Genomic DNA, 13,874 nt, shown 5'->3' with positions numbered 1-13,874 from the left:
TTCCTTTTGAATAACTTGGATAACATCTTTATGGACATCTGAGAGAGGCTCTTTCTACTAGTGCTCCTCCTCCTGCTAATGCTAGTGCAACTTTGAAAGTTGTTAAAGCAAAGATTCGATACCTCTTTTATTATTAATTAATAATTGGCATTCTCTGATCGGCCTAATCTCGTAATACATGGCTATGTCCCTGACCTGAGACTAATGCAATCAGTTCCTTCCTCCGCCTTCTCTTTCGACGTTCGCCAATCGGAGAGGACAGCCGATTGAGTCTGAACCAACATTTAAAGATGGAAGGAAGACCCGGATGGACTTAATTAGGAGCATGGGCAACCCTTCGCGCACGAGATAGCAATGACAGGAGATTGACCGGTCGGGGTCGAGTGATCTCAGGGGTTTAGGGGTGCTTCTCCTGCTGCGACTACCTCTCTTCTATTTGAAAGGTAAAGGCCCACCAGAGAGAGGCAAGTGCTTTCATGAATGAATGCGGTAAACCAATCAATCTTTTCGTTCCATATCGGGGACAGGGAACCAGCCCAGCGAACTCGATTTCCCGAAGAAAAGAGAGGGCGCTCTTCCAATATTGAGCTCCTAGCTGCTCTACCTCTCTATTTTCAAAAGCCCTGCTCACTTATAGCCCTATAACCAAGCAGGCAGGCGAGACATCAGAGCAGCTGTAGAATGGAGATTGCAATTCCATTTTTTTATATGAAAGGGGTGGCATGTGAAACCAACAATCCCATATTGTGGAATAAGAGCAGTGGCACTTGCGGAAATAGGTTTTGAGGAAGGGACTGATTGAACTAAGGAACTGAACTAATGGACGAGGAGGAATAATAAGTCAATCTTGGTCGGAATCGAAAGCGGGGAAACTGACCACATGATCGGCAATGGGCATAAACCCTAAAACAAGATTCACTCGTTCTTCAGTCCTCACGTAGACATGAAGGGGAGGCCCCCCAGATAGGATTCAGATTTCTGAACGGGAAAGCATTTTTTGTCGGCCTATACGCTGACTCTGAATCAAAGATTTACTCACTGCCAACAAAAACATACTATATTTACTAGTTTAAATCGATTCACTAAGCTAGTTAAAAGCCTTATTACTTACGCAATTCCACCAGTGTGTAATACATCCAACATTCTCAATATTAAACGCTTTTGGCAAGCCAGAGCAAGACTTCTCTGTGGGAACCCCCCGGTAAAGGAGACCTGTCTAGTCAAATAGGCTTCTAATAAGAAATTAGCTCATTCATTACTTATGCAATGACTTTCTTTTTCGTAGCGTCAACGTTACCTTTATATCTCCCTCGTCTAGTCGAGATTCCCTAAGAGAAAGGGATCAAATCTGTAGTTGTAGTTTCTATACGTCAATCCAATCTCGCTTCCATTCATCATCCATTCTGAGGAAAGATTCTTGAATAACAGGCTAAGAATAGTCTTATAAGTCCTTGTCCGTTATGTATGCTCCAGTAAGAAAGTCCCTTACTTCGGCTAGTAAGGATTTTCATTTTAGGCAAGCAAGCTGCAGCGCGAGTACCCTTTTTTTGACTTTTGCTGCAATAGAGGAGATTTCCATTGGACTAGTTAAAAGACTTAGATAACACACCGGGTTTACATAAGAAAAAGTTCACGTAGAGAAAAGAGATTAGACTAGTCATTGCACTAGTAGCGTCTACGAGCCTCCCGCTTCGGTACCATCTCCTTTTTTACCAGCCGAGCTGCCCTGTCAACCCTTTGCGGCGCTTGCTTCCTAGCTAGAACTCACACAGCGCAAACATAAATGAGAACGTCGCATAGTCTGACTCCCTAGCGCACAGAGCAAGAGTAAGCTACTTCACTCGAGAAGAAGAAATAGGCTAACGATCGGCTCAGATAAGGATGCCTCCTCTCTTTCCAAGCTAGCTCCGATGCAACTGCTATCGAATTAGCTCTTGGGGATATCATAGGTAAGAAGGAAGCCAATGCTGGAGGAAGTGAATCAATCATAAGAGGTTGTTAAAAAAGGTCTGTTGCTTGCCCGAGTAGGGGAAGGGATTGACCTAAGGCAAGGTTTACTTATCCCACTCTAGTGCTGGTAGGAAGCCTCCTTTCGAGTAGTCTCATAGGTCAGACCGGTTCCAACCATTCTTGCTAAGGCTCCTAGCGAAAGATCAAACTTAAGAGTAAGAAAAATCTCTTGTCTTAGACTTAGATAGCAGTTGCAAGTTTAAAGACCAGCAGCGAGGGGAAGACTTTTGTAGAGAAGTTTAGACAGGTTGACTCCTTTTTTGGTTGGTACCAATAGACTTTGGGCGCTAAAAAGATACCCTTCTCTATTTCGTCTTCTAGCTTCAATTTCCCTATCTCAAAAGGAGAAACAACATCGCATGGGAGAGGATGCTTAACCACAACGGAGTCTGTGTCCGTGTAGTAAGCATCCTCTCTTGAGATATAGGGATAAAGGTATATCCTAGCGTAAGCAGTTATTGCTGCCGATAACTGGACCGCCGCGTTCTTCTTGTAGCGCCATTCCCCCGAGGTCGGGTTTGTATTCTTAATGTAAGCAACGAGGTTTAGATTTTGTCTAAGGGGCTCACTGTATATGAACTTCTCACACGTTTGAACCAAAACCCTGAGGCGAGCATCGTCGCAGATCTCGGTAGTAGTGCTTTCAGGGTTTATACCAAATCGACCGTAGAGAGAATTCATTAGTATCTTGTAGACGTAGTCCATCGCTACATTCCCTTCTTTCTTCGCCTCTTTCCTCTTCTCCGAGAGAGCTCTAACAAAGTCTTTAAATGGGCTTCCCTCACCCTTCTCAAAGAGGTATCCACTCATTGGGACTACAGTGTAGCCTATTTTTTTGGCATACTTGAGTTCCTCGCTAAAGTATACCCCTACAAACTTCCCTGTCGGGAAGACCAGAGTCCTATCTTCCATTCGATAGGGGATAAAGGGCCTTTTGCAATTCTTCGTCCTCGGGCAGATCACATATGCCCGGATAAAGCCAAAGAGGCTATCTATGTCCCGCTCACGCAAATCCCCATGCCAGACAGGCCGCCCAGTGGGCATGATGTTTTCCTTCATTACAAAAGGATAAAGCGAGTTTACATCATAGTAGTGTAGCTTCTCACCTACTGGTATATACGTATCCACATGACCACCGTAGTAACCTTCTCTCAGAAACCTGTCCTCATTGGGGGTTGGGATGTAGATGGGCCATCTATCTGGTTCGTAGAACTTCTGACGAAAGAGGTATAGCGCCAATGCGCTAAGGCTAAGCTTTTTCTCTATGTCAACCTCGAGTTGATCCCAAATTCGCTTTTGCGCCTTTTGCATCACACCGCCAAGGAGAAGGGCGTCCTTCCTCAAATAGTCTATCAATTCCTCCCTCATACTTTCCAGATTCTGGAGAGTCACTTTCTTATGATCAACAAACCCTTTATGCCCGAGTTCAGGGCATAGATTCTTTGAAAGTGAATCAAGCGTACCCCTTAACATATTCCACGAGTCGCGGAAACGGAATAGAACTCTCTTCCCTGATTTGACACTGATCTCGTAGATGCGGTTGTTTCGCATTATAGTTCTTCCCTCACCCTTCCAATTAGACGTCAGGTGCTTTAGCAAGAAAAGCCCATCGAATCTTCATAAGTTATGGAAGTAAATTGTTAGGGCGGGCCTAAAACCTTTAGCTATATGCTCAATTCTGGACACAAAGTCCTCAAGCACCTTACTACTCCTTTCATCAAAGGAGTTTATTGTTATGTTGTAGTCCTCGCTGAAATAAGTTTCCACCCTATTGTACTTGACAGGCTCCTTTGGGAGAACAAGCATGAGACCCGCTGCATACGGCTTATGGGTGTTCTCCTCGCCGGTTATTAATGTCTCTAGATCAGCTACAACGAAAGCTTTTCGCTCACCGTCTCTTTTTCCCTTTTTGACCGCCGTCATATAGGGGGGGGCGTAGCTACGCTTACCATGTCTGATCTCATCAGCACGGATAGGTTTTGACTCATTTTGTGGGAAGTCCATACGGATGACCTCCTCTAGCAATTTCTCTACCCCCTCCCCTGAGGGGGCTGCCCCTACAACTTTATTCTCAACAGTATAGACTCGTAGCGTGAGCCTAACGATACTACTCTCTTCGTACTTTTTAGCAAACTCATTTAGTGTGGATACTATATCCCCATAGACTGTACTTATGGGGAGCAGTTTACCATCATCTCCATACAGCCGAATAGCATGCCCCACGGTTACGGTTACATCTGGATTCTCCAGGTCAAAGCCAATCGTGAACTTTGCGTACCCTGATGATGGTAAAGAGGGGTAAGCAAAGAGATACAACATGTGAACGACGGCCAGACTGAGAAGGCGCACTTCATTCCCAAGCGGGGAGGGTTTGAACGTCATGTTCGCCAAGATCAATGTTGGGTGTTTAGTATTTACTATTTCTGTTTTCTCGACCCTACCTAAGTACTGAGCTACCAATCCCTTACTACTACCATCGTTTATTGCTTCATTTTCTTTCATGGGTGTAGCGCGTTTTTTCTCATTCCTTCCGGAAAAAACCGGACCTTATCCCCGAATTTCAACCACATGTCTAAATGACCTACATAATCCTGTGATACGCCGGATATACTACTAGCATAGCTCTCGTATGAGAGAAGTAGCGCCTTCATCCTTTGTCTCCATGTTGCCTCCATTTTTTGGCTAATATCGTCTGGCATATTATTTTCCAAGTAATTCTCCAGCTCACCGATAGGTATTACACGCCCCGAACCCCCACCATGGCTCCAGCCCTCAGGCGAGGAGCCTTCGGCATTCCAAATCAAATTTGCGTATATCATATCATTTATAATCGCTAGCGGCGGCCCCAATTCCAAAATGGCATCGGCATAAAGAGAAGGGAGTTTCCTGCTATAGTGAGGTGTAGTTAGAAAGTTGTCGTGTACTGTATATATTGGTCCTCCCTCTATCAGCATTTTCTCTACTACAAGCATCGCAATATAGGCATCCTTCTGATGGATGAAGTTGACGAAGGTTGAGACCTCTGTCTTCCTACGATCTCTATTATCGGTATGAACTCTGAGACTTATTTGTCTCCTTTTATGATTGCGATCATAAACTGTGATTTTGACGACATCACTCTTCATATAATCTTGTGATGTACGAAAGTAGGGCACAGCATAATAAACAGGTACACCCTTAGCGGCGGCGAACCACCCAATATTCCTTATCAAGCTGGTTAGGCTGTCCATGCCTTTGTATTTATCCTTCCAGAACTTAAAGCAAAGTGAGGCTAGTATGTGACTATCCAACAAATTGATGTGCTGCGACAAGCTTTTATGTATATCGGAGCTTGTGCTCATGAGTGGTTTTCCATAAATCATTGGCATGAAAATACTTTTCACCATCTTCCGATCCATCTTCCGCACCACTATTAGTGATAGACTATTATTACCAAGTTCTCTTACAATGTACTCTTTGACTTCGGAGAGGATATTCGTATAAATATCTTGGATTTTCTTATCTTTGGAAGGCAAGAGATTCGTGCTCTTCGCCATATCTTCATCCAACAAAAAGTAGCTCATAATCTGGAAAGCACTCGCGGACGCGTCTTTGGTAACTGGGAACCCCTCTATTTTCTTTTTTACCAGCGCCTTTTGCGCGGCAATGAACTGAAAGGGGTGCCGCGCCTCTCGACCAAGCAGAATAGCATCAACCCGACCCTGCATTTCTGCCTCTCGCAGACTTTCGTTGAAGGATATTCCAGCTTCCTCCAGGCTGGGGTAAGACTTATAGTGGTATAAAAGGGCCTCCATAACCTCGTCCGAGTCTGCGGGCATTTCAGGATTGCTAAACGCAAAGTTAATAAGACTTCTTGAGAGATCACGCTCGTGGAAATGCAGGAGCCCGCAGCGGTAGATTCTCCCCCTGAAGTCGAGAAAGGCAGGCAAATCTATTTTATAACCCTTGTAGGCCTTTGCAAGCTTGAGCATACACCGCTCATAACGGGCGCGCTGTACCTGTTTTGTTAACTGATTTATCAATTCGCTAATACCCCCTATTTTTTGGAAAGTATCTGTATCAACGAGATGACAATCCCTAACCTCTTTATATAGATTTGCTATATTCATATGAGAAAGATAACCCGGTAGGAGATGCCCGTTATCAATAAAGTCTGCCTCTCTTTTTTCAATACATGCCAAGACATCGCTGTTGATTTCAAATGCCTGATTTTGAAGCGTGTTCATTACTCTGCACAGACTCTCACTATCTTTGATTTGAATCAACAAATGATGTATGTCACCCGTAAGAAGGCTGTAGCTGGTACCACTATAACGCCCGCTTAAGTAACCCCCTTCTAGATCGGACAGGTCTTTTACTTGACGGCCGATGCCCCTCCATGAAAGAGGTTTGCACACCATAGGCAAGTTCAGCTTCATTGGGAGCTTGGCTGGATCGAATTTGCATTGCACATATGTTTTTTTATGTACATACCACTCTTTATCACCCTTTTTCTTCTTTTTTCTACGTGGTGGAAGATCTTCCTGATCTGTCTCTAAACTAATCACATCTCTACTAACCATGAATTGGAGTAGGGCGGTTCCGAGAGGGAACGTACGATCTTTATTTCTTTGATCAACTGCATCCCCCCCTTTTTTTCCTCCAACATTTCTTCTTAGGAGGAATGCCTGCCTCCGTATTGTTGACTATAGGTGTTCCATCAAGGTGGATGCGGCAAGCGAAGATATACTTCTAACCTCTCAGTAACCAATGATCAGGCGAGGCAGAAATTATTTAGTTCGGGTTTTTCTGGTAAAAACGAAGATAGGATTCCTGATTATTCAGACCTTAATCGAATCATATGTACTGGTCAGTATAATCTCGTATATTTGCCTATTCTCCACGAGAATTCTGATTTATTGTCAAAAAGGCGAAGAAATAAATTCATCATTCCACTACACTCGATTCAAGAACTCGAGAATGAACTAATGCCCTGTTCAGGTATCTCGATTGAAATCCCCGTAAATGGTATTTTCCGTCGAAATAGTATTCTTGCTTATTTCGATGATCCTCGATACAGAAGAAAGAGTTCGGGCATTATTAAATATGGGACTATAGAAACACATTCAGTCATCAAAAAAGAGGATTTGATTGAGTATCGAGGAGTCAAGGAATTTAGGCCAAAATACCAAATGAAAGTAGATCGATTTTTTTTCATTCCTGAAGAGGTACATATCTTGCCCGGATCTTCTTCCATAATGGTATGGAACAATAGTATCGTTGGGGTAGATACACAAATCACCTTAAATCTAAGAAGCCGAGTCGGTGGGTTGGTCCGGGTGGAGAGAAAAAAAAACGAATTGAACTTAAAATCTTTTCTGGAGATATCCATTTTCCTGGCGAGACAGATAAGATATCCAGACATACCGGCGTTTTGATACCACCAGGAACAGGAAAAATAAATTCCAAGGAATCCAAAAAAGTGCAAAATTGGATCTATGTCTAACGGATTACACCTAGTAAGAAAAGGTTTTTTGTTTTAGTTCGACCTGTCGTCACATATGAAATAACGGACGGTATAAATTTAGCAACCCTTTTTCCACCGGATCCATTGCAGGAAAGGGATAATGTGCAACTTCGAATTGTCAATTATATCCTTTATGGAAATGGCAAACTGATTCGAGGAATTTCTGACACAAGTAGTCAATTAGTTCGGACTTGTTTAGTATTGAATTGGAATCAAGACAAAAAAAGTTCTTCTTGCGAGGAAGCCCGTGCTTCTTTTGTTGAAATAAGGACAAATGGTTTGATTCGACATTTCCTAAGAATCAACTTAGTGAAATCCCCTATTTCATATATCGGAAAAAGGAATGATCCGTCGGGGTCAGGATTGCTCTCTGATAATGGATCAGATTGTACCAATATCAACCCCTTTTCTTCCATTTATTCCTATTCCAAGGCAAAAATTCAACAATCTCTTAACCAACCTCAAGGAACTATTCATACGTTGTTGAATAGAAATAAGGAATGCCAGTCGTTGATAATTTTGTCAGCAGCCAATTGTTCTCGAATGGGGCCATTCAAGGATGTAAAATATCATAGTGTGATAAAAGAATCAATTAAAAAAGATACCCTAATTCCAATTAGGAATTCATTGGGCCCTTTAGGAACATGCCTTCCAATTGAGAATTTTTATTCATCTTACCATTTAATAACTCATAATCAGATCTTAGTAACTAACTATTTGCAACTTGACAGTTTAAAACAGACTTTTCAAGTGATTAAATTTAAATATTATTTAATGGATAAAAATGGAAATTTTTTTAATCCCGATCCATGTCGTAACATTATTTTAAATCCATTTAATTTGAATTGGTATTTTCTCCATCACAATTATTGTGAAGAGACATCTACAATAATTAGTCTTGGACAGTTTATTTGTGAAAATGTATGTATAGCCAAAAACGGATCGCCCCTCAAATCGGGTCAAGTTATACTTGTTCAAGTTGACTCGATAGTGATACGATCAGCTAAGCCTTATTTGGCCACCCCCGGAGCAACTGTTCATGGCCATTATGGGGAAACCCTTTACGAAGGAGATACATTAGTTACATTTATATATGAAAAATTGAGATCTGGTGATATAACACAGGGTCTTCCAAAAGTAGAACAGGTGTTAGAAGTGCGTTCGATTGATTCAATATCCATGAATCTAGAAAAGAGGGTTGAGGGTTGGAACAAATGTATAACAAGAATTCTTGGAATTCCTTGGGGATTCTTGATTGGTGCTGAGCTAACTATAGCGCAAAGCCGAATCTCTTTGGTTAATAAAATCCAACAGGTTTATCGCTCCCAGGGGGTGCAGATTCATAATAGGCATACAGAAATTATTGTACGTCAAATAACATCAAAAGTGTTGGTTTCAGAAGATGGAATGTCTAATGTTTTTTCACCCGGAGAACTTATTGGATTGTTGCGAGCAGAACGAATGGGGTACGCGCTTTGGAAGAAGCGATCTGTTACCGAGTCGTCTTATTGGGAATAACAAGAGCATCTCTCAATACTCAAAGTTTCATATCTGAAGCGAGTTTTCAAGAAACTGCTCGAGTTTTAGCAAAAGCGGCTCTCCGGGGTCGTATCGATTGGTTGAAAGGCCTGAAAGAGAACGTTGTTTTGGGGGGGGGGGGGGGGGTGATACCCGTTGGTACCGGATTCAAGGGATTAGTGCACCCTTCAAAACAACATAACAAAATTCCTTTGGAAACAAAAAAAAAAGAATCTATTCGAGGGGGAGATGAGAGATATTTTGTTCCACCACAGAAAATTATTTGATTCTTGTCTTTCAAAAAAATTCCACGACATACCCGAACAATCATTTATAGGATTTAATGATTCCTAATAACGGATTCATCTCTTTCGCTATCTGCATTTCGTATGGTTATTTGCTTTGGTAATAAGGTAATAAAAAGAATAATGAATAGAAAAGAATAATGGTTTGGGTCGTGTATCTACGTCCAATCTACGGTAGAAGAGAAGGTTCCATCGGAACAATTATTTATTTCAGTTCAGGGTTCCTCGTCTCTTTTTTTTTTGAAAAAGAATAAAAAAAGGGGGAGGGTGTGGGGAGAAATGACAAGAAGATATTGGAACATAAATTTGGAAGAGATGATGGAGGCAGGAGTTCATTTTGGTCATGGTACTAGGAAATGGAATCCTAAAATGGCGCCTTATATCTCGGCAAAGCGTAAGGGTATTCATATTACAAATCTTACTAGAACTGCTCGTTTTTTATCAGAAGCTTGTGATTTAGTTTTTGACGCAGCAAGTAGGGGAAAACAATTCTTAATTGTTGGTACCAAAAATAAAGCAGCTGATTCAGTAGAGTGGGCTGCAATAAGGGCCCGGTGTCATTATGTTAATAAAAAATGGCTTGGCGGTATGTTAACGAATTGGTCCACTACAGAAACAAGACTTCATAAGTTCAGGGACTTGAGAATGGAACAAAAAACAGGGAGACTCAACCGTCTCCTGAAAAGAGATGCAGCTATGTTGAAAAGACAATTATCTCGCTTGCAAACATATCTGGGCGGGATTAAATATATGAAAGGGGTACCCGATATTGTAATCATCGTTGATCAGCACGAAGAATATACGGCCCTGCGAGAGTGTATTACTTTAGGAATTCCAACAATTTGTTTAACCGATACAAATTGTGACCCCGATCTCACAGATATTTCAATTCCAGCGAATGATGACGCCATATCCTCAATCCGATTAATTCTTAACAAATTAGTATTCGCAATTTGTGAGGGTCGTTCTAGCTATATAAGAAATCCTTGATTAATAATAACATAATAAGATAAATAACTTACTTCAGAAATCCCTTATGGAATCGCTTACTATTTCTGAATTTCAAAAAAGAGATAAAAATAACAGGGGATATTATGTGATTTATTAGTATTCGAAATCTTAGTTGGTATTCAAAATATCCGATTCAAATAGACAAAGAGATGGTTGAATCAAAAATTTTTGTTTCAAGTTCCATTTTTTCAGAGGGCAAGGCAATATGAATGTTCTATCATGTTCCATCAATACTCTAAAGGGGTTATACGATATATCCGGTGTGGAAGTAGGCCAACATTTCTATTGGCAAATAGGGGGTTTCCAAGTACATGGCCAAGTACTTATTACTTCTTGGGTTGTAATTGCTATCTTATTAGGTTCAGCCACTATAGCTGTTCGGAACCCACAAACCATTCCAACCGGGGGTCAGAATTTCTTCGAATATGCTCTTGAATTCATTCGAGATGTGAGTAAAACTCAAATTGGAGAAGAATATGGGCCCTGGGTTCCTTTTATTGGCACTATGTTTTTATTTATTTTTGTTTCTAATTGGTCAGGAGCTCTTTTACCTTGGAAAATCATACAATTACCTCATGGGGAGTTAGCCGCACCCACGAATGATATAAATACTACTGTTGCTTTGGCTTTACTCACATCAGTGGCATATTTCTATGCGGGTCTTACAAAAAAAGGATTAGGTTATTTCGGAAAATATATTCAACCAACCCCAATCCTTTTACCCATTAACATCTTAGAAGATTTCACAAAACCTTCATCACTTAGTTTTTGACTTTTCGGGAATATCTTAGCTGATGAATTAGTAGTTGTTGTTCTTGTTTCTTTAGTACCTTTAGTAGTTCCTATACCTGTCATGCTCCTTGGATTATTTACAAGTGGTATTCAAGCTCTTATTTTTGCAACTTTAGCCGCGGCTTATATAGGTGAATCAATGGAGGGCCATCATTGAAATATTGAAATAGTCTTTTTTAGCTTAGCCCAAAGCAATGTATAAATGTATATGGTGGGTGGCTCAAGAGAATTACTTAACTTAGGGAATAGAATAGGGGAATCTAAATATACAACTATGTTATATACGATCTAGAGTGATAGCAAAAAAATTACGATGATATTAAAGAGTAAGGGGAAAAAGATCTTTTTTTTAGATCTTTTTCCTAAAATTACCCTTTCCTTCACTTAATATCATACTTCGTCTCAATGAATATTCACTTTAGATTGCTCAGTCCATCTCATTATTAATTCATTGTTAAAACAATTTGAATATAACAATTTTTGTCAATAATTCTTGTTGTATAGGTTTACGACGTGTAATTAAATAAAATTCAATAACAAAAAGGTAACAAAAAGGGCGAAATGATTTCCCTTTCAGTTGATTTTATTCAACGATTGCCCAAAATATTAATAATAAATAAATAATAAAAATGAATAATTTTTTTATTCATTTTTATTAATTATTAACAAATTGAAATTGCATGAACTTAGATCAATCAAATACTGATATTTCAATATTCTATACATAGGGAATTATTCGGCCTAATCAATTTGTCCATTTAGATTTATCTAGGTGGAATAATAAGAAAAGGTAAGGTTCAAAAGAATTTACAAAAAAGGGATTTTTTTGAGTATTTTAGAAAGGGTCGGTTAGGAGAGGGAGGTATCTGTACTTGAATAACTATAAGCCAACCCTTCCAGATGTTTCGACGCTTGATTCTCGAATAGGATTGAATCTAAGATGAATGCTTGGTTTACGTTATGGAAGAAAGACATGTATATGTGATATTAGATATTGACTAGTGCTAGTTATATATGAAATGAACTAAAGATATATTTTACTACTCTAGGGGATTCTAATAGACTAGAAGTCCTTCCGGCCCCTTGTGACTGTGAATTGAATGAATAAACGGATGAAATCAAGAAATAATTCAACTAACAGTTCGAACCAAGAACAAGAAATGGAAGAACGAAAGTCGTATGGGTTCACAAAGACTCCGTGGCTAAAAAGTAAAAACGATATATCGAAGTAGTTCTGATGATTCAATAATCTTATTACTTCAATCCGAAGTTCTTAGTTACTTCAACTGGATGAGTCCTAGCGAGGGAATAATTAAGTCATAATTCATTGGTTGATTGTATCATTAACCATTTCTTTTTTTTGGTACGAGGAACTTATCATGAATCCACTGATTTCTGCCGCTTCCGTTATTGCTGCTGGATTGGCCGTAGGGCTTGCTTCTATTGGACCTGGAGTTGGTCAAGGGACTACTGCGGGTCAAGCTGTAGAGGGTATCGCGAGACAGCCTGAGGCAGAGGGAAAAATACGAGGTACGCTATTGCTTAGTCTAGCTTTTATGGAAGCTTTAACAATTTATGGACTGGTTGTAGCATTAGCACTTTTATTTGCAAATCCTTTTGTTTAACCTTAGCTTAGAGCTTAGAAATATGAAAAAGAAATAAATTTTTCATATTTTATTGCCTTCGACTTGTCGTTTGCTTTTTCAAATTCTATCAAGATTTCCCTCCTCCAATTCTTTATTCTTTGACAAAAGAACCTACGGGAAGGGCTGATTTGCGGATGAGGAATTAGCATACTGACTCGCTTTCATCCTTCCCGTTCATAGACCAAGGGAAACTATTTTTAGTAAGTGTTAGTGTTCCAATAACCAATAAAAGGGCTAGTTCATTAGTTCATAATTTATAACTAACTCGAATATTTTTTATTTTTTGACTCAATTTCAGAAAAAATAAAAGAATAAATAAAAAGAGGGGCGAAGTGCTACAAAAGGAACTCTGTTCGATTTTTTAGTCTATCTATAAGAGGAGATCATATGAAGAACGTAACCGATTCTTTCGTTTCTTTGGGCCACTGGCCATCTGCCGGGAGTTTCGGGTTTAATACCGATATTTTTGCAACAAATCCAATAAATCTAAGTGTAGTGCTTGGTGTATTGATTTTTTTTGGAAAGGGAGTGTGTGCGAGTTGTTTATTTCAAGAATAGGCTGGACCAACCAGCTGTACCCTTTTCCGTTATAAGTAGGAAAGAGAGGTGCATGATCTCGCGAATTACTTCTGTATAAATTCAGAAATTATATGTAAGAACCATAGCATTTCGCGATTTATTGGTAAATCGATTTTGATTCTCTATTAACCAATAATGTGGAACTATTAACATGGTTAAAACAAACTGTTTGAAGTCTAGACGCAGCATGGTACTCTTTCTACCACTCTGTTAATATGGACGTGGTTTCAAAATAACTATTTTATCGATATAGGATACTCATATTGATAAAATGATTTGAACCGCTTATTGTAAATTGTAAAAACGGGGATTTTACCCCCTTTATCTAATGCTGAATCGACGACCTATTCTAAGTAAGAAGAGCTTTTTGGATTTGAAAAAAAAAAAAGAAACAACTTTGCTGACAATTACATATTTTTGATTTTGTCAGAAGAGTCTTCCGAATATTTTGGTCTTACATTCGTTTCAATATCTTTTTGGAATATGAGCAAAGAAGAGAAGATAGGC

The 13,874-nt window shown here is 39.8% G+C and overlaps 5 protein-coding genes and 1 pseudogene across 5 annotated transcripts in view; 3 read left to right on the top strand and 3 right to left on the bottom strand.

The window, feature by feature from the left end:
* Positions 1-2,190: 2,190 nt before the first annotated feature.
* Positions 2,191-3,561, bottom strand: LOC132628601 (DNA polymerase-like). Its single transcript, XM_060344370.1, has one exon. The coding sequence runs from the start codon at positions 3,559-3,561 to the stop codon at positions 2,191-2,193; it is 1,371 nt and encodes a 456-aa protein (XP_060200353.1).
* Positions 3,562-3,627: 66 nt separating this feature from the next.
* LOC132628600 (DNA polymerase-like) lies at positions 3,628-4,392 on the bottom strand. The gene has a single exon (XM_060344369.1). It carries the CDS (start codon positions 4,390-4,392, stop codon positions 3,628-3,630), a length of 765 nt encoding a protein of 254 aa, XP_060200352.1.
* A 116-nt stretch (positions 4,393-4,508) lies between these two features.
* Positions 4,509-6,572, bottom strand: LOC132628599 (probable DNA-directed RNA polymerase). Its single transcript, XM_060344367.1, has one exon. The coding sequence runs from the start codon at positions 6,570-6,572 to the stop codon at positions 4,509-4,511; it is 2,064 nt and encodes a 687-aa protein (XP_060200350.1).
* A 2,607-nt stretch (positions 6,573-9,179) lies between these two features.
* Positions 9,180-11,084, top strand: LOC132626541 (small ribosomal subunit protein uS2c-like). Its single transcript, XM_060341452.1, has one exon. The coding sequence runs from the start codon at positions 9,619-9,621 to the stop codon at positions 10,327-10,329; it is 711 nt and encodes a 236-aa protein (XP_060197435.1). The 5' UTR covers positions 9,180-9,618; the 3' UTR covers positions 10,330-11,084.
* LOC132626540 (ATP synthase subunit a, chloroplastic-like) lies at positions 10,556-12,327 on the top strand (annotated as a pseudogene).
* Positions 12,328-13,002: 675 nt separating this feature from the next.
* Positions 13,003-13,874, top strand: part of LOC132626542 (ATP synthase subunit b, chloroplastic-like) — a 1,375-nt gene continuing 503 nt past the window's right edge. The window contains exon 1 of the mRNA XM_060341453.1: positions 13,003-13,320. Within this exon, the coding sequence (XP_060197436.1) occupies positions 13,176-13,320 (145 nt within the window). The 5' untranslated portion in view covers positions 13,003-13,175. The remainder of the gene's footprint in view (positions 13,321-13,874) is intronic.

Source organism: Lycium barbarum, chromosome 2 (genome assembly GCF_019175385.1).
Source record: "Lycium barbarum isolate Lr01 chromosome 2, ASM1917538v2, whole genome shotgun sequence".
NCBI classification, from domain to species: domain Eukaryota; kingdom Viridiplantae; phylum Streptophyta; class Magnoliopsida; order Solanales; family Solanaceae; genus Lycium; species Lycium barbarum.
Note: the sequence above shows the minus strand (reverse complement) of the source record. Positions and strands in the feature narration are given on the sequence as shown.

What these genes read in the sequence shown, in the direction of transcription:
- LOC132628601 (XM_060344370.1), bottom strand. Translation starts at nt 3,561, where the DNA reads ATGCGAAACAACCGCATCTACGAGATCAGTGTCAAATCAGGGAAGAGA.
- LOC132626541 (XM_060341452.1), top strand. Translation starts at nt 9,619, where the DNA reads ATGACAAGAAGATATTGGAACATAAATTTGGAAGAGATGATGGAGGCA.
- LOC132628600 (XM_060344369.1), bottom strand. Translation starts at nt 4,392, where the DNA reads ATGACGTTCAAACCCTCCCCGCTTGGGAATGAAGTGCGCCTTCTCAGT.
- LOC132628599 (XM_060344367.1), bottom strand. Translation starts at nt 6,572, where the DNA reads ATGGTTAGTAGAGATGTGATTAGTTTAGAGACAGATCAGGAAGATCTT.